This window comes from Helianthus annuus, chromosome 3, assembly GCF_002127325.2.
Source record: "Helianthus annuus cultivar XRQ/B chromosome 3, HanXRQr2.0-SUNRISE, whole genome shotgun sequence".
NCBI classification, from domain to species: Eukaryota; Viridiplantae; Streptophyta; class Magnoliopsida; order Asterales; family Asteraceae; genus Helianthus; species Helianthus annuus.
The window spans coordinates 8278084-8299600 of record NC_035435.2 but is presented as its reverse complement, the minus strand read 5'-3'; the positions used below and the strand labels follow the sequence as shown (position 1 = coordinate 8299600).

Here is a 21517-nt window from a genome sequence, read left to right as displayed (position 1 = left end):
ACAAAATTCATTGTATGATCTGGTTGTTGATCAACAGGTTTGTTGTTGGTCGATGACTTATCGGTTTTTGGACCGTAAGTCATCTTGCCCTCATTGAGTAACTCCTCTTCCGTGAAAGGCATGTAAGTGTAGTTATGATTGTATGGAGGAGGAGTTTTTGTGTATCCCAATCCAGCCCCTTTCTTTTCTTTATACTCTAGTTGTATGTCACAAATGTTCTTGACCAAATTACTAGAGGTGTCAAATTTTTTAATATTTATTTCATTTATCTGATATTTGACTTTCAAGTCCTCTAATTCTTTGGTCAGGTCGCTAATTGTGGCTAGAGCATCTAGAAAATTACAATTTTTAGCACTGAGGTCTTCTTTTAGCTGAACTATATCTTTTCTTTGGGCCTCAATTTTTTCTTTGTAAAGTTTTTCATTTTTGGCCAAAGTAAAGTTTTTATTCTTAAGATCTTGATAATCTTGAATAAGTTCAGCATTATGTATTCTATAAGCCTCAACTCTTTCTCTGCATTCAGTAGTACAGAAAATAGAACGTACCTCTTCAGCAGTGAGTCCATGAACAGGAGCTGACAGGATTTTGGTCATGAAAGCAAAGTTCTCAGCTTGAGGCTCTGCATCTGGCGAAGAGTCCTTTTCCTCTGAAGTCATGAATGCTATGTTTTGAGCAGCACTCTGGATTTCTGGCTGAGAGATGTTCAGTCGTTGAATTTCATCATCCCAATTGAAATCTGCACTTGGTTGAACAGCGAGGGCTGAACTCTGAGTTCCTTCACCAGCAACAGCTGAATCGTTTGTCGTCACAAGAGCCCTTTCAGGGTTTGGTGGAGCAGGATGCACAGGAGTAAAGTCTTTGTTGTTACTTTTGGGCTTAGGACAGTTTCTTGCCAAATGACCTTGCTCATGGCAGTTGTAGCAGCGTAACTTCATTGGAACATTTGCAGAGTTTGAGAAAGAAGAGCCCCATCTATTTCTGCCAGTCTTTTGTGCAAATCTTTGTGCTCTGAATGCTGCCATTGCCATCTGCCAGGTGATGTCCATCTCCTCCACATCTTCAGGATGATACTGAAATAGATCATTCAACGACCAGCTTGGAGGTTGTATTTTACCTGCAACAAAGGCATTCAAACAGTTTATCACAGAAGCAGCGACCTCCAGATTCTCTTTCGATTGCTGAGAAAAGAATGCGATAAGCTCAGATTTTGCTGAAGAAGGTGCGGCGATTTTTGCTGCAGGCGATGAGGAGCTTGAGCTAGAGTAATGCACAGTAGTGGTTGACCCAGACGTAGCCTTTTTCGATCCATTCTGTGAAATCAGTGCAGTGTTGTCATTGCTTGGATTGGTGGAAGAAACAGAAATACCTGCGGCTAACAGACTGGACTTGTGATTATTCTCCCGTTGCTTGTCATCAAGCTCACATGCTTTGATGTGTGAAATCATTTCAGTCAAGGTGCATCTTGCGAGATCTTTGGTCCGCTTGATCATGGCAACGTGATTATCCCAACTCTTAGGCAAGGCATTCAGAAGTTGGCGATTCTGAGCCGCCTTTGAAGGAAGAATTTCTTCTAGATCCATTTGAGTAATAATCTTTGAGAAACGCTGAATCTGATTCTCAATGGTTTCCCCATAGACGTAGTTGAAATTGTTGAAGTTTTGCCTCAACAGGTTCCTTCTGCTTTCCCTCATATCTTCATTCCCCTCGTACACATCGATCAATGCTTCCCACAGTTCTTTGGCTGATTTGCAAGTGCGAAATCCCATAGCAATATCTGACCCCAGTCCCATGGTCAAATATCCGATTGCTCGATTATCTTCTTCGACAATAGCGTAATCTTCGTCAGTATATTCAGCACGAGGTTTCTTGACTTTGACTCCAGGGTTCGTCTCCCTCTCATACATGATTTCTCTAGGGCCTCTTTCAATGACCCTCCAAAGCTTGGGCTCCTTAAACTTGATATGTTGCTCAAAACGCCACTTCCATTCAGGAAAGTCATTAGCATCTAAAAGCCTTGGAATACGAGAGCTGGTTCCAATTTTTGAGTCCAACTCTTGCTGAGCGTTTGTGACAGCTAGGTCATTAGCAGTTGACATGTTTGTTTATGGTTAATTAATTAAATTAATTAAGGTCCAATAGTCCAACAGTCCAACAGTCCAACAGATCAACAGATCAACAGTCCAAAACACGAGTTTATGTTTGACGTTGCGAGTCGAGAACGCGGTTGCGAGTCACCACTACTTGTCGAGACCAGCCGATTGCGAGTCGAGACAAAAACAGCACAACTCGAGACTTCACTCGAGACCTTCAACCGTTGCGAGTCGAGACCAAAACAGGACAAGCCGAGACCTCTGTTGTTGCGAGTCGAGATGAAAACAGGACAAGTCGAGACCTCTGTGGTTGCGAGTCGAGACCTGCAAAACAAATAAGTGATAAGAACTGTTGACTCGGAATCCCGGATTTTCAGCACTTCCAAAATTCAAAGATTTGAAATCTTTGAATTTTCTTCAATCAGCTCCACAAAATCAGCAAACAGATTTCTGAAAATTATACGATCCAAATCAGTAACTTTTTTAACAAAAACCACCAAGAACATATTAGTAATATCGAATCCTTTCACTGCAAAACAATCACCACAAACCGGTTAGTAATATTAGTTTAACTTTGAATCCGATTGATATCAAAACCGAACCAAGAATGGTTTCTTGGCTCTGATACCAATTGTAAAACCTGAACAGGATCAAACAATGATATCAATAATATCTTGTGAAAGCGCGGAATTCAGTCACAAGACGATTCAAGATCAAACAATAACAATAACAATCAATGATAACTAAGAGCAATAGAAATCACAAACCAAAAGTTCTTGCATTCAACGTAGATCGAAGACAGATACAAGAACAGGGACTCGCAACCTGTTACCCAACCAACAACCTCAACCCTAAGGTTGAGATGTGTATATATACTAGACACTAGGGCCGAAACATAAGCCCTATACCTAATGGTTGCGAGTTGGCCCTATAACATCCAAACCGGCCCAAAATGTTTATAAGAAAATAACAAAAACAACCCTTGTAACCCCTATACTAGATTCACCTGCATGAACAAACCTTCAGGTTCCAACAATTAGAGTTTGAATATGGTGTTTTAGTAATATTCATTCTATTATTTGTGAGTTTTAGGTGTGTTTTATGCCTGAAATTATTGTATTTTATGACTTTTTACACTTTTTAGGAAAAAACACACTTTCCGTAGGATCCCCACTCTCTATATATATATATATATAGGGGAGGGTTTAAATGAGAACGCTAAATATCGCGAGAACGAATCAAAAAACCGCGAGAACTTTATCAAAAACAATTCAAATTCAAAATTTTTTTCTACACTTATCATTATTATTCGAATACAATGTTAGAAATTTAATTTACACGTTTAAATTTACGTGAATTCGTAAATAAAGAAAATTTACACATGTGTAAATTTGCCATTTACACATGTGTAAATCTGTTTTATTTACACATGTGTAGAAAATCTAAAAAAAGTGATTTTGAAAGGAGAAATGAATTATTTGATGTTGTAAATTCTTTTTTTAAGTTGTATTTTTATTACAATGAGGTTTGTATTAAAAAAATCGGTTTTGATTGGTTTTCTCATTCGTTCTCACGGTTCTCGCAATATTTAAATATTGCGAGAACCGTGAGAACGAATGAGAAAACCAATCAAAACCGATTTTTTTAATCCAAATCTCATTGTAACTAAGATACAACATCAAAAAACGAATTTACAACATCAAATAATTCATTTCTCCTCTCAAAATCACTCTTACTAGATTTTTTTACACATGTGTAAATATAACACATTTACACATGTGTAAATGGCAAACTTACACATGTGTAAATTTTCTTTATTTACGAATTCATGAAAATTTAAACGTGTAAATTTAATTTCTAACATTGTATTCGAATAATAATGATAAGTGCAAAAAGAAATTTTGAATTTGGATTGTTTTTGACCAAGTTCTTGTGGTTTTTTTATTCGTTCTCACGGTTCTCGCGATATTTATCGTTCTCATTTAAACCCTCCCCTATATATATATATATATATATTCATTGAGGAGGGTTATCTTGAGAACGATAAATATTGCGAGAACCGTGAGAACGAATGAGAAAACCAATCAAAACCGATTTTTTTTAATACACCTCATTCTAATTAAAATGCAACATCAAATAAGAATTCACAACATCAAATAATTCATTTCTCCTCTAAAAATCACTCTTACTAGATTTTTTACACATGTGTAAATATAACAAATTTACACATGTGTAAATGAAAAAACTTACACATGTGTAAATTTTCGTTATTTACGAATTCACGTAAATTTAAACGTTTAAATTTAATTTCTAACATTGTATTCGAATAATAATGATAAGTGTAAAAACAAATTTTGAATTTGAATTGTTTTTGACCAAGTTCTCGTGATTTTTTCATTCGTTCTCACGGTTCTCGCGATATTTAGCGTTCTTATTTAAACCCTTCTCTATATTCATTAACTAAAAGTTGGATAACATGTATTAACTTATTTTATTTTTGTTTTAATGTGGTTAAAAAGGTTGTAGCAGTTGGGCTTAGCAATTGGATCTGTGGCTGTCAGGCTCTCATGGAATTGTAAGATGGGCTTGTAGGAGTTGGGCTTTGTTGTGTTCGTAAAGTGAAGGCTGAAGGCCCAGCCTGAGTATTAAAGTGAAGGCCTTATGTTTCAGGGTTTTGTTGTATGTAATAGTGAATGTGGTGTTTTCACTCTTAGTTGAGTATTACTGTTTTCACTTTCTCTCACATTTAGATAGTTATTCTCTCTCTAGATTCGTACTAGTCTTCGTTATCATTAGTTAAGGTTGGTTCAAGATCTGTGTTAGATCTTGTGTTTCTTAGAGTTGTTTTGCATTTGAGTTTTGTGTAATAAAGTCACAGATCTGATAATCTGAATATCAGATCTTGTTATTCTTTGGTTGATACCTGTTGTTTTGACAGAACTTCTCACAACTCTTTTATATATTACCAAAGAACAAAGCAAACATCCAAAGAATTACATAACTTAACCCATCTATTTATCACCAATACCAACTTTAATACTTAATTAAGCAATTCATAAAATAGCTATATAAACATATCAATTCAAACTATTAATTATCCCTGTACCCGTTTATATATTACTTGGTGACCAACTTACCCAACCGACGTCATGCAATTAATCCTTGGTACAGCAGTTATATCAAAAACAAAATATAACGTAGTTTCGATAATCGTTATTAAACACACAATACTTCAAAGAAAATATATAACATAGTTTCGATAATCGTTATTACAATATATAACATAGTTTCGATAGGCGTTATTAGATACACAATACTTCAAAGAAGATAGAAACACAAAGTTTACACAATACTTCAAAGAAAATAGAAACACAAAGTTATAACCATAAGTAGACCGAGGTCTGAAAATATTACATATAAAGGCTTGCATCTGGAAACCTTTGATATGGGACAGCAATGAGTGGTTTACTTTTTCTTAACGCAAGAGCAAAACTATCAGTAAGGTCATGCTCTACACCCTCCGGCAAGCTCCAGTTAAAAGAGTGCAAGAGAGAAGCCAAGATAAACTTTTGCATTTTCTCGGCCAATGGAACGCCAGGGCACATTCTTCTTCCCGATCCAAACGGGAAGAACTTCAAATTGTTCCCACGATAATCCAATATGTCTGTCCCTTCCTTCACCAAGAACCTATCGGGGTTAAACTCCATGGGATTGTCCCAGTATCTAGGATTCCGATGGATTGAATAAACATTTATAAAGACGGCAGTCCCCTTCGGAATTGCATATCCACCTACCACACAATCCTTGCTCGGTACCCGTGGGAATAGGATAGGAGCTATAGGATGCAACCGGAGTGTTTCCTTAATCGTTGCGTCTAAGTATTGTAGCCTTGGAAGATGCGATTCTTCGACTATGTTGTTTGGTCCAACCATTTCTACTAATTCATCTTGAACTCTTTTCATTACTTCATTATTTTTCATAATATTTGCCAGCGCCAATTCTATGAGTGAGGTCGTTGCTTCTGTTCCTCCAAGCATTACGTCCTGATACAACAAATTAAGGTTAACGATGTTGTCCTTGCAACTGGACTAAAGTCAACATTACGTGGATGTTTCAGATTGCTTATTTTAGTAACTTATTAGCTTATTGACTTTTTGAAAAGTTGAAGAGTGCTTGGTTGAAACTATTTTGTGAGGGAAAAAAGTGAATAAGCTAGTCACTCCATTTTGATTTATTAATTTTTTCAAAAAGTTATAAGTTGTTTTGAAAAGCTAAGCCGAACATGGCCTATATACAATTTTTTACACAGTTTTTGTTAACCAAGTAAACAGGTGTAGATGTGTCTATTTGACATGCTGAATGTAAGAGTAAATCTTACCAAGAGAAGTCCTTTTACTTGGGTGTTGTTGAGCTCTTGTTGGTCCTCGAGGTCTAATAAGATCTGTAAAAAGTCTTTCTTTCCTTCATCTTCATGTGACATTTTGGAGTTAGATATGATTCGATCTTCGATGATGCTTGCAAAAATTCGTTCCGCCTTCTTAAGTTCCTTCTTCATGCTCCTCTCAACACCTTGTAGATCGAACCAAGCAAGAGTAGGGAAGAAATCTGACAAGTTTGGCTGCCCCAAAAGCTTGATGATGTTCGTTGCCACCATCTGTAAATCGGCTGCAAGATCGACACCCTTTTCACCTGTATATGATGTTTCATCCCAAACCATTCTTCTTATGACATTTGCTCCAGTAACGAAAGAAACATCACGAATGTTAACATTGGTCCCAATTTTACTATAAACATTCTTGATAGTTTTTCTAACCTCATCCGTTCGGAAATAACTATTTTTGTTAAGACTGTTGCTGCTTAACATCTCATGGACAAAGATCTTACGAAGTTTACGCCAGTTTGCACTGTACTCGGAAAACCCCATATCTTGGCCTCTGTGGGACTTAACCGAGGCCGCGGCATTTAGGTCATGGTTAGCAAAAGTCTCATCATGGTCACGAAATACCTCCTTAGCTAGCTCCGGGGTGTCTATAGCCATGTAAAGCTTGCTTCCCAAATAGAACTTGAAAATGGGTCCGTAGGTGTGAGCCATGTTTTTGAGATGGATGTGCAGATCACGACCAAGAAATGGAAGGTACCCAACAACCGGCAATGACCAAGGACCTGGAGGTAACCGTGGTGATCGCGAGGAGATCGATAGTGTCAACTTGTACCATAGAACACCCAGGATCACAACTGAAATGGTGGTCATTACTTCCCATTGCCACCACCATGATGCAAGGTTGATTTGTGTCATTTTGGGAGATGAAAAATGTATGTCGATAGTGGAAGTCGAGGGCTGCATTTATAGCTCAAGGCTGTATGCGACTACATCAGTGGAGTAAATAATTATTCATATGTTTTTTTGTGGTTTGGATTTGTTTATACAAATGTTAATGTTAGGCTGTTTTTTTTATTGGTATCGCATCATCACCTCTACCCTAAAAAAAAAATAATAATTGAATGGTTCACTACAACAAAAAAGCGCATGGAATAATTGAGAAACGCACTCTCAACAGCTAGTCTTGACTTTCATCTCTCTCCGGTTACGGCATTTGATTCATCATATCTATCACAAACATTTATACTACTTTACTACGCAATTCTAACGAAAGCTCATTAACGAGGATAAATGTTAAAGCTATTAACTATTCCGTCACAAATGCGTCACATTTTTGTAACACATTTGTAACAAAGGTTTTAAGTATTGGGATTAGGATTAAAAAAACTAATGGGCTTAAGTGTATTTGGGCTTAAGTTTACATATGAGATAATGTACGTAGATAAAATAAACCTAAATAGATTTCAGCCTAAATTCTCACTTCTTAGTCCACAAAATCACACCTATCTTCTCGGATTATGATGTTTAACATCATTTTTGGACATGTGCTAGTTATAACAAGCTGAATTTTACGGACAAATTGTTATTTATGGTCCAGAAAGCATTGATGAATATCCTTGTTTTCCCACTTGGGATTTAGTATAACATTTGTGTAGGACTTCAATCTAGGTCCTAAATCTATCGTCTAGCTGAGTACCGGAGCTGTGCTGACACAACTAGTCTAACCGGTAAGTCTACTAGTTGTTTCAGTGCATTGCTTTAATTGATTCGAAATGCGACAAATAAAATGAATGACATGCATTTTTAAGATGTATTTGAGAGGTTTCTAGATGTATGACATGCATTTCTTAGTAAAACTAGAATTTCTCTTCCTACTCCTCCATCACTCGAGACACATCTTCAGATGGCCGATCCAAGAGCACAGGAGCTGCTTCCTCATTTATTTTAGGATTCTCTACGTTTGTTCGAATCATAATTATCGCCTGACTAGTGCAAGTTAAGATCATTACTACTACTTCATTCCTTCCGTCATTCGACTTCACATTTGGTTTTCCCTCATTATCGGCTCTATCTGCTACTCCCACTACGTATCCTTGACGTTCGCACTAACGTCAATCGATACAATTATGAACTCTTAATGAGTATCATTGATAGCTTGTGTCGTTATCACGCTCTCGACGTCACTATTTTAGAATTTATCATCGTTTTCATCCTTTAGTTGGACATTTTATGTTATCGCCATGTTATGCATTATGATTTGTTTTATTGCTAGTTCATGTTGTGTAGCATCATCACTCATCACGGCTTACCTTTCCCCATAATTTATGTGATGTGGGTATCGTCTCACTTATTAATAGTCCGACCCTTCCCTCATAACTATGGATGTAGGTATGGCCATCATTTAGTCACGCTCTTTTCGGGTTCGAGACTCAAGCATTGGTTGTTTATGGATTTGGTTATGTTTTTTAGTTAGTAGGTATTAGGTCAATTCGTCGCACAGAACCAATCAAAACCGCTAACAAAGCCGATGGAATTTGATAAGGACATGGTGGATACGCCGCTTGTATTTCCTATATGTTGGGATTGAACCCTAACAGAGGAACAGATAATGTAAAGCCAAAACCGGATCTCATCAGTGGACCATCAATAAGCAGCAGTTTACCCTATGCTCTCCCCTTGACAGTGGTTTTCTAACAGCTGATGAATCGTAAGTGCTGCTCAAACTACAACAACTGATGAACCAAACACTGATGATACCTTAAAGACTGCTGAAGACAAACACTGCTGCTCTATCTACTGTTGTTTCCTAAGTACTGCTGAAGACTCAAGCACTGCCCTCCCAAAGACTGATCACCTTTGAAGAAATCACTGAAGACTCAACATCTGTACTAAGGCTACAAACAACAGTGGAACGTGAAGCAGTAGTTTTCCTTAGCTTTACATTTTATTACTTATCAGATGTTGCATGTCAGTAGTTTGTATAGAACAGTATTTGTAGTTTGTTAGGTCGTTAGATGTCACTATCATGGTGACGTCAGCTGAGGTAGATCAGTAGTTTGGTTTGCCTATAAATATGACAGTATTATGTACTGTTATACTTGATCGTTTTGAGTGAGTTCTTCTCCTCAATTCATCCTTTCATCTTGTGCAACCAACTCTGGTGTATCAGGCTGAGGGGGAGTTTAGATTGTAAGCTTGCTGTAATCATTTGCTTTCTATTGTAAATCTTTTGACTCAATGAAATAGCAATTGTTTATCAATCTATATTTTCCTTTGATTATGTTTACAAAGTTTGCTACTCATTTCCGCGGCACTTATTCGTTTTATGCAAACAAACACAATCATGATGGCCCCCAAGATCCCACCAATTGGTATCAGAGCTTGGACAGTCAAATTCGATCTAACAATCAATTTGACATAACAGTTCAGCTCAAAAGTTATTGATACTAAAGGTTGGTTGCATTCAGTTGAAAAAAAAAACAGAGTAACGAGTAAATCATGGTCAAAGTGGTTATTTAGAAACTCTGTAAATCAACCAAGATGTCATATGACACACAAATCTCACACAACAAGTGTTTTCATGCATATGTCACTCATAGTTTTCAGATCCGTAAAATATCTGATAAATTGTGGGATTGTTCGATGTTTTCAAAATTGATTTCAATTGTTGTCTCGATATTTGTGATGTTTTCAATAAACACTAAAGTATGTACCTCTGTTCAGCAAAACTTGTGTTCATCCAAAACACTAGAATACTGCTGACATAGAAAAGGGGAAATAAAACTTTAGGCAAAATCTCTCATGTGCTCAAAGGCAAGTTGAGTATCCTTCAAAAGGACCAAATCAACTTTGTCCAAAACACATTGAGAAAATAAGGTGCCAAAACTGTCCTAATCATAGGTAAATGTGAGATCTAAGCATGATCAAATAATGGTCAGATCTCTCAAAACATTGCTTCAAAGTGATTATGGACAAAGTATGTTCAAAATATGATCTCCTAGTGAGCAATTCTGAACATATTAATAAAAAGGGTAAAAAGGGAAAAGAAAAATGAACAAATCTCAAAGTGTAGCTATCTCAAAAACTTTTGAAATCAAAAGCAAAAGAGTATAAGTATAAAACACTTTTGAGATTTAAAAGTTAGATCATCAGTGGTCATCATCACGCAACTGTGTGCATTCATCAATGCAGAAATTGTTCTGGTAATAATGGCATCTCCAGTGATTATGCTTAAAAGAAACTTTCAATCAATTGACAAGTAAATGACCCCAAAACAATGGTCAAAATAACTTGAGAATAATATGATCATGAATTTACTGGAAAATTGTCGGATCCTTTTGATCATTTTCAAAACTTCCTTTTAATTTTTCTTAAGGTGTTTTTCTCTAAATAAAGCCAGATATATTTCATTTTTATAAGATATATTTTGCACTTTTACTCATCTTTGATAGTAAAAGTTCATCTCTGGTCAGGATGTAATTTCCTTATTTTTGTGTGAAACTATTATCCTTAAATCTGGTCAAAAGGAAATGACACACATATCAAGGTCATGTTAAGCTCAAGTTTGATTTTCACAGATTATAAATTGATTGCAAATTGATTTAGACTACTGAGATACTCATGATCTAGTTCATGTAATTAGACACAAAATGAGCAGCTCATGTAGAAATGTCCTCATCATCTGGAATGCTAAACCACTGTCTAGAAAATAGACAGATGGCAAAACTTTGAACAAAATTTCTGAAGATAACTGCTGACAATTTAATCTTGATATTATACATCTAAAATGTATTTTGTTAAGAATAGCATTTCTGGTACTCAACAGATGATAGACAAGAGATTGTGCTTTTACAAGAACAAATCATTTTCTAGATCTGAACAAACAGGTGCTAAAAGTATTTGTCAAAAGTCAAAACACTGCTGCACAAACAGTTGTTAAAAATGATTCTCATTCTCTTTTCCACTGTTGTATCTAAAATGCTGTTGTCCCTTAACATCTGCTCACTAAAGTCTGTCCACTGCTAAAGTGTCAACCTCTGTTCTCCAAAACACTGATGCTTAAAATCTTTGTTCCATCCACTGTTACATCCACTGTTTCATTTTATTACCGTTGTAACTACTGATACTTGATCCATCAGTAGTTGTCAAAACAACTGTCCTCCATTATTTACCATTCCATCAGATGTTTGACACGTGGTCAGTCTTTAGCCTTCAGATCAAAAATAACCGCTGCCACATCAGCAATCACTTTTCCCTAAATAAAACCCTGATTAAATCCAAACAGGGTTTTACTGTCGAATTGAATTCCAAAAGTTCTCTTCTTATAGCAGTTTCCCTCTCATAACTCCAAAAAATTCTTCGATCTTCTTCATCCAAAATGACGAAACCAAAATCGAAATCAAAATCAAAACCATCATATTCCTCCACAACAGCAGATGCCACTCAAATGGCCGCTGAAACACCGGAGATTCGCTACAAAGCTCCACACAACTATGTAGGTATACTCATAAAACCTACCGATAACCACACTTTTGACTCCATCCTTGACATCCTTTCTGCATCAAAGTACAAAACTTTGATAACAGCAGACGCTCCTATTTACCTTGATACCCAGAGAGAGTTCTGGAAAAATGCCACCCTTGAAAAACAAGGAGATATCGTCGCCGCCATCAACTCCTCGATACAGGGTAAGAAGGTAAACATCTCACCAAAATCCATCTCTGAAACCTTTAAACTCGATGATTTAAATGGAAAAACCTCATTTACAAAAGACGAGTTGGTAAAGGATTTCATGAACAGGGGCTATGTAGAACAACCAAATAGGGATACCCTACAAAAGGGTTACTTCCCTTCTGCACCCAGATTTTTATTTCACACACTGCTCATGTGTGTTTCTAATAAAACAACGTCTTTTAATGAGATACCAACGAAAATCCAAAACCTGGGGTATGCAATTTTAAGTGATAAAAACTATAACTACTCCCAGGAAATATTTGATGATTTGGTAAAGAACGTTGATAATAAAGCATTTCTGCTCTTTCCAAGATTTCTAAGCTATTATTTTGAACAAAAATTTGTTGAGAAAGATGCATAATTGCCCAAACAAGGTGTCTCATTCAAAATAAACTGTTTAACAATTGAAACATTTTCGAGAATGATGGAACCAATAAAATGAAAAACAAAGGAGGCTGAGCAGGTTTTAGAAACTGCTACTGATCCTCAAGCAACCACTGCTGAGCCCACTGCTCCAGGTGATCAAAGTAGCACACCCACTGCTTTGAAACCAACACTTGCCACCAAAAAGACCAAAAGAAAAACATCCAGAAAACCCACCAAACCCACACCAAAGGCAACTCTGGAAGATGAGATCCCAGAGTCAATGCCAATGACAACATAAAAGTCACAAGAAACCACGCTGCTACTTCCTCACAGCAGATGGAAGAAAGATCTCAACCCCAGCCTAAAACTCCTCCTGCATCCTCACAAAATGATCAGGTTGTAAGCACAGGGACACCAAATTATGAAGCTCTGTATCCACTCGGATCCATCTTCCACAGTCCTGATCCCAAGGACATGTCTCTTTCAACACCCATACCCTCACCAAACATATTACCACAATCAATAATACCCCTGTTGCATGCAGTTGATATGGCACAGACACAAACCAGTTCCTCTCTGTTACCTATTACTGAGAGCATACCTCCACAAGTGACTGGGTCTGATGTTCATGCCTCTGCTAACCCAGTAACAGCTGAGGAGGTTACACCCCCTGAGTTACAAGTAACTCTCGGTGGTAGTTCAAATGGAGCAGCAACTACAACTGATGGATCAACAGATCTTCAGTTGGACAGTTGTTACATAACTAAGACTCCCTTGAAGGCAATTTCTTCCATGGCAACATCGGTAACCACCAGTGAGTTATCTTTAACCACTGGTAATATCAAAGGATTATCGAGTGCCGAAGAAAGAAGTCCCCAGTACCAAGAAAAAGGGGCATCAATGGATGACTTTTGGGCTACAGCTCCTAAGTAACACATTGATACAACCACTGCTAGTGGGGATTCAGATGATCCTGTTAATTCAGGTGATGATTCAAAATACAATGAATTGACGGCCAGAGTTGAAAATCTAGAATCTTCTGTTGCCGAAATAAAAGATATGGTGTAGCAGCTGTTAGAAGCTCAAAAAGCCCAATCAACTGTTCCTCCTGCTCACGCACCAGCTCCACAAGCATTTGCTGCAAATGAGCTTTGGAATATCTTCCAGCCCATGCTTGAACAACAGCAACAAATGGCTGCTAAAAAGCATGCTAATCAAGTACAAATGCTGACCAACATGGTGGAATCTCGGTTCAAAGACACTCAAGCAGACATCAAGGCTATAAAAGCTAGCATACAAAAGACTGCTCAGAGTGAGAAAGGTCCATCTACCATTTTCTTCATGGATACACCCCTGGCAGATAATGCCAAAAAGGGGGAGAAAACCAAGCTGAAAAAGAAAGGTATAGAAGATGGGATATACATTGAACCAGAAAAACCCAAAACTTCATCAGCTGATACAACAGTAGTTACAAAAACTGCTGTTAGTAGCCAAACAGCTGCCCTCTCATCAACACACACACCTCCAACACACACCACTTCAACACAAATCACCACAACTACTGTTCCACCACCATCACCTGTGTCTACAACATAAAAACCACCACTACCATCACAAACAGCCAAACCTTCATTGCCTCCTGCCATAAAGCAGAAGACAGCAGATGTTACAACATCTGTTATAATGACAACAGTGATTGTAACACCAGTTGTTTCAACCACTGTCAGTCAATCACAATCTCAAACCACTGATCCACCCAAAACATCATCAGCCTCCCCTCCATTAAAAAGGAGAAGGGTTTTCATTCCTGATGAAGAGTCACCACCACCATCACCACCATCAAATATTATCTCACAACTTCCATCCCCTGCTCAAAAGCAGAAGACATCTGCTGACACATCAGCAGTTGTAATGACAACAGCAGTTGAGACACCAGTTGTTTCAACAGTTGTTAGTCAACCATCCACCACCGCTCTATCCTTTCCTATATCTCAACCAAAGCTCTTTAGCAGAAAAAGAAAGCCAATCACTGCCGATGAAGGGATACATGATCTGAATGCTAGAAAGTATCCACTGGAGCTTGAAGCCGTTAAAAATGAAATGAGGCAGTTTTACACAGAAACAGATCCATCAAAAAGAAAATTCTCCTCACTAATAGGCTATATAGCTCCAGAAGATATAACTGATTATCTCAAGATAAAGGCTAGGCAAGCTAAAGTTAAAGCTAAAGTTGACAGCGAAAAAGAAAGGCTAAGCGAAGAAGGCATTGCTAATAGACTGGAGTTCTACCTTGCAAAGGTTAAGCAGATGGAAGAATATGCACAAGAGCTGGACAAAGAAAAGGCTGATCAAAAGAAGAAATTGAGAGAACAACTTCTAGCCTTCATCATGAAAGAAAAGTTCTACCCTGCTGAAGAATCCCAGTTTAAAGAATGGCCTTTGGTAGCTTTAAAGCATGAGGCTGAAAGGATCCAAAAAATCAAGAATGATCCTTCAAAGAAGAAAAATGCTCCAAACTGGAGTAAATACAAAAAGCTTATTGCTGACCTCACTGCTGAATATAAAGGAAAGAAAAAGGAGTTAGTGGATGCTAAAGTAGACACTGCTGAAGCCATATCAAAATGGTCTAGGCAGCAAACTGATGAAGCCTATGAGAGGCTGAAGAAAAGGAAGAAGAGAGAACAAATGGTGAAACTGGAGCAACAAATTGAAAGCCTCAAAACGATGCTAAAGTCAGCATACAAACCTACTTTTGTGTCAGACCAAAAGGAAGGAAAACAGCTGACTGAGTAAGAGGTTAAAGAAAAAGAAGCAGAGTACTTCAAAGACGTGATCATGAAAATGGGTCTGAAAGAAGATAGCTCATCAAAGCTTCAAAACCTTTTTGTGAAGGTGTTAAACAAGCCTGCATCACCGAACACTGCAAAAGACAAGACAGAAGTTGAAAGACAAGAACTTATTGAACAAGAAACTGCAGAAGATATAGCTGCTGCAGACAAAGTCATTGAAGAAGCTGTCAAAAGAATGTCTGAAAGTCTGCAGATGTTTTCAAGGCCATTATCCCTCAACTCATCAGAAGATAAATCTCTCCCAAGAAACCCATTAGGCTTTAAAATACTAAAGTGGATGTCTGATCAAAAGACCCACGTATTGACCCTGGTCAGAGCCAATGGTGAGGTGAAGCATGTATCAAGGAAAGAAGCACTAGGCCTTAGTGTTAAAGATTTGCAGGATCTCCTTGAGCTCTCACTGTGCAGGGATGAAGATGACCAGAGTGCCAAAGAATTTGAAGCTGAATTTAAGGAACAAGCTAAGACACTCTTGATGAGTAATAAAGGTCCTGAAGAAGGAAGGGTTTTGGCATTATCTGTTCCAGGGGGAGATTGTTGGGATTGAACCCTAACAGAGGAACAGATAATGTAAAGCCAAAACCGGATCTCATCAGTGGACCATCAATAAGCAGCAGTTTACCCTATGCTCTCCCCTTGACAGTGGTTTTCTAACAGCTGATGAATCTTAAGTGCTGCTCAAACTACAACAACTGATGAACCAAACACTGATGATACCTTAAAGACTGCTGAAGACAAACACTGCTGCTCTATCTACTGCTGTTTCCTAAGTACTGCTGAAGACTCAAGCACTGCCCTCCCAAAGACTGATCACCTTTGAAGAAAGCACTGAAGACTCAACATCTGTACTAAGGCTACAACAGTGGAACGTGAAGCAGTAGTTTTCCTTAGCTTTACATTTTATTACTTATCAGATGTTGCATGTCAGTAGTTTGTATAGAACAGTATTTGTAGTTTGTTAGGTCGTTAGATGTCAATATCATGGTGACGTCAGCTGAGGTAGATCAGTAGTTTGGTTTGCCTATAAATATGACAGTATTCTATACTGTTATACTTGATCGTTTTGAGTGAGTTCTTCTCCTCAATTCATCCTTTCATCTTGTGCAACCAACTCTGGTGTATCAGGCTAAGGGGGAGTTTAGATTGTAAGCTTCCTGTAATCATTTGCTTTCTATTGTAAATCTTTTGACTCAATGAAATAGCAATTGTTTATCAATCTATATTTTCCTTTGATTATGTTTACAAAGTTTGATACTCATTGCCGCTGCACTTATTCGTTTTATGCAAACAAACACAATCATGATGGCCCCCAAATCCCAACACTATATATGAGTGTTCTTGTCAAACTATCAAAAGCCTCGTTAGACTGGTCAAGAGAAGTTCTATGTAAGTTGTGTTTGTGTTGTCAATCATGATTTGAATAACGATGTGGATGAAAATTTGGTAGAGACATGTTGGATACGCCGCTATCAATTTCTATGATTCTATGATTGATAGATGACAATTGTAGTTTGATAAAGAAAATCTATAATTCTATGATTCTTAGTTAAATTGTTAATCTCGTTTATATAGTTTCCTAGAATTTTATTCATATCTAGAGACTTATCATTATGCGTTGTTATTATATATATATATATATATATATATATATATATATATATATATATATATATATATATATATATGTTATGAAATTCATAATAATCATTTTTAGGTTAGTAATATTATTGTTATTTTTTTAGAATATTGTTGAGAATCATACTGTATAATTTACTAATTTAATTATAGTTTACACCTTATTAAATGTATATATATATATATATATATATATATATATATTACCAAAACTTATGGAATATTATAATCTATATAAATTCGATTTTGGATGAATTAGACATAATATATTTAATCTTAGACTTAATTAATTAATATTATTTTATAAGTTATTTGGCTAATTTATAAAGTTAAACTCATTTAGACATGAGTGATTTTGGACAAATTGGATATATTATATATATACACACACTTATGCCTTTAGGCAAATTTAGACTATTAGATGTTACAAACATTGTTATATATTTTGACAACATATATAGTCCTATACATTACTTAGAAAGACTTATGAATTAAATAAGTACTTTTGTCACAATATATGAACTATAATATTTAGCCTTTAAAAATATGGTATCTTGTATTAATCATATTGGCAACAAAACCTATTTTTATGAATCCATAAATTTACATATTATAATTATTTTAAACTTGCTTTATATATTAGACATGAGTTTGGACTAAATGGCTATTTACATGTATTCCTAGTCAACCTATATATATATACACTTATAAATGTAGTATATTATATTTAATCGAATTGGATATATATTTTTGGGATAAATAAATATTATATCCTTTAGTCAAAATCGTACAACTATATTCTTACATTGTTATAGTTACATACGAATCAATGATATTTATTTTTTTATACTTTCGACACTTTAATATGTTTATTAAGTTAAACTAAAAATCCCCTAAGTCGTACGAAACAAGAAATCCCTAATCCATCGTATTTGTTTTATTTATTCTGTTCATTTCATTTATACTGGTTCATATAATATGTTGTTAGGATAACTTTTGGAATTTATTTCCAAAACGCTACAACTAGTGTTAAGTTGTATTTTGTCTTTCTTCGCGACATGTGAGTAAACTCTATTCCCTTTTTATCATTAACGTTTTGGGGTGTATTAATGTGTTTGATCAATTGTTTTTAAGCTAAAATCGAGCATGAAAATTCTAGTGTGTCGTATATGCATTATATGTTGCTGTTGTTGTTTGTTGAGATTATTGTTGTTGGGTCGTTATAGTCAATAGTCATTCATTCAATGGATCCACGGCAGACCTTTCCTCATGACCTGGAGATGTTGGTATCGCTCCATTAGTCTTGATCTGACCTTTCCTCCCAACTATGGGATGTTGGTAACGCCACAGTCACACCCTTATTGGGTGTGGGACGCAAGCAGTTGATTTTGGTTCTTGTTTTAGTGTCGGTCTTGGTCTTAGTCATTGTGCAGTCACCATTTTTAATGCTACACTTGCACACACTATACAATATAAACAATAAGATTTCTATTTATTCCATTCATACTCTCATTCATAAAAAGTCAAGTCAATCCAATCCAATTTCAATGCATGTCAATTTTACTTGGATGCTATTTATATTTCATTTTTATGATTTCAAATTTCATTTAAAAATATCAATCTCGTCAAAGTGAGTTCTTATGACGGACATGTAGTAACTAGAAGGGTTAAGTACCGGTAGTTAGGATGTCCTGTCTAGGTTGGTATTCGTATAAATCCAATTAATGGACCAGTTTGCCTACGTGGGGACTAATGATGAGAGTACCGATACCTATTCGGCCAAAGTATGTCACACCACATGTCAAGGGAACTAACAACACTTTCATACGTCAAAGGTGTCCGTGTTAACTCATGGATACTATCCCAAACATCGTTTTACAACACCCCAAAACTCGTGTCATTTATTAATTCACGATTTTCTTCGGGTTATGTTGTATGTCAATGGGTTAACATATGAGGACTATGCGAAAGCTCGGGTAACTACGCTGCACACGTAATTATGAAAGTGATGCATGGAAGTCATACTAAACCCTATGTTGTGCCAAACCTATGATTTTCAATATTTTATAATGAAATATTATTTTTTCATAAGTTTTATTATTATATCAGATTCTATGCGGTTATTATATCGTTTTGTATATGAATCACCAGAATAAATACATAATATTCCACAAGATTCCAATGTTTTTTTTTTAAATAAATCACCTTATCTTTTTGTACCTTATCAAATGGTAAACTTTTGCTACCCTTTGATACTCCATAATATTTTCATGTGATTTCTGTTCTTGAATCATGAGATTTTCCCTAAGTTCCATGATTTCACAAATCCATGAACTCCAACCAACTATCCACCTAGTTGGCAAGTCCAAACTTTGTTTAAAATTACGTTGGCAAAAACAAGATGTACGTTTATCGCGTAACGAAAAAAGTGCGAAACGAACGTCGGTGACCACCCGATTAATGTTAAAATCCTAAAAATATTCTGTTTTCGTTAAAATGTTATTTTTAATCATATCCGTGAGGAAAAAATACGTAAAACGCTTAAAAACATTGTTTTGCGAATTTAAGCGCGTCCTGCGCAATACTATGCGTATCTTGCAAAATTTAAACGACGAAGCCAGTCAAGGCAAATAATATATTGTTCAGCAATATTATGGCGAGTTAGTTTTTATAGAGTGATAAAAATAATTTAAAACACCTCAAAATACGATTAAAACGTGAGATAAAATACATGTTAGTCAGTTAAATACCTGTTTAAGCAAATATATAATATATATGTGTATGTACATATAAGATGTGTGTGTATGGGGCGGCTCCAAGGGTGCCCACTTTTTCTATTTTTCCAAGTGTTGGATCGAGGGAAGATTCTAATCATTAAAACTCCAAGATCCTTCCATAATAACACTTTTCAAAAACCACAAATCATTCATCTTTTTCTCCTCTCTCACCTACGGCCGAACACACCTACCTCCACCTCCATTTTCAAATTTTGAACCTTTTTCTTGAAGATCGAGTCCATTACAAGCTAGTTTCAAGGGTGTTTGAAAATCCAAAGGTCTTTCCAAATTGATTTCAAGGAAGAACACGCATATCATCATCAAAAATCTCATCAAAACCCACTAATATTCTTGAAAGGTATAAACTTATTTTCAAGTTCATGATCTTGTTTCTTGATGATGATGATGATGATGATGATGATGATGATGATGATGGTAGAAGGTTTCTCAAACACATGGATTCTTCACAACACTTGAAATCTAAAAAAATGATTTTTAATTAAAATAAAAAGTGAAGTATATGTGTGTATACATAGCCGTGAGTATGTATGTATTTGGGTTATTGATTGTGTCTTGATTTTTAGTTGGTTCTTGATTGATGTGATTCTTAATAGATGATTGCATTCATGATCAAAAAGGGATTTGATAAAAGTTCATATGATTAAAGATGAATAAATGAAAAACGGATTTTCGGAAGTATGTCTATGTGTCGTGTGTGTGTGTGTGTGTGTATATATATATATAGGGAGAGGATCATGAGAAAACTAGAAAACTAACTAAAAAAACCGAAATAACAAACCAATTTTTTTTACAATTTTTTATTAAAAAACCGCTATTTTTTATGTATGAAAAAAAATTTTCAAAAAAAAAATGTGTACTGCCCATGTGCATTATATGTGTACTACACATGTGCATTATATGCTTAAAATTAGCTTTTGAGTCTAGTTTAGCTTTTAGAGTTAGTTTTTTTGGAGGTTTAGGATTAGGATTAGGTTTTTGGGCGTGGGAGGGAGGGGGGTTTAGGTTTTTTGGGGATGTGGGTGGGGGGGTTTACGTTTTTTCGGGTTTATGTTTAGGGTTTAGTTTTAGGTTTTCGGGTTTGAGGGGAGTGGGGGTTAGGCTTTTGGTGGGAGGGTGAATTTAGGTTTTTAGGGGGTGGGGGGGTTTAGGTTTTTGGGGGGTGTCGGTGGGGGGTGGGTTAAGTGGTTTAGACTTTCCATATTAATGCACATGTGCAGTACAATTTTTTTTTTAAAAATTTTTTTCATACATAAAAATAGCGATTTTTTTAATAAAAAATTGTAAAAAAAACAAATTTGGTATGTTTTTTAGGCTTTTTTAGTTAGTTTTTTTGTTTTCTTATTTAAACTATTTTTCTCATGATCCATCCCCTATACATACATATATATATATATACATATATATGTAGACATGCATGTATGAAATTTGTTTGCTAGTTCATAAAATATGGAAATGAATACATGCAATGCTGTTATGATGATTAGATGAAGATAATATTTTGGATTATTAGAAGATGTGATAAACGTATGTTGGATGCATTTAAGTTCTAGGATGATGAAGATATGATGGTCATGCATTAAGTACTTGTACATAAGTGTTAGCGTTGAAATGATCATATGATGGTGAACTTGTAATGAAATGATCTGAAAAAGTGAGTTGAATCAG

The 21517-nt window shown here is 36.0% G+C and overlaps 1 protein-coding gene across 1 annotated transcript; it reads right to left on the bottom strand.

Moving 5' to 3' along the window:
• Positions 1 to 5353: 5353 nt before the first annotated feature.
• Positions 5354 to 7390, bottom strand: LOC110928587 (flavonoid 3',5'-hydroxylase 2). Its single transcript, XM_022171607.2, has 2 exons — positions 6469 to 7390; positions 5354 to 6133 (listed from the first exon to the last, which is right to left on the bottom strand). The coding sequence occupies exons 1-2, from the start codon at positions 7384 to 7386 to the stop codon at positions 5501 to 5503; spliced, it is 1551 nt and encodes a 516-aa protein (XP_022027299.1). The 5' UTR covers positions 7387 to 7390; the 3' UTR covers positions 5354 to 5500.
• Between the last annotated feature and the right edge of the window lie 14127 nt (positions 7391 to 21517).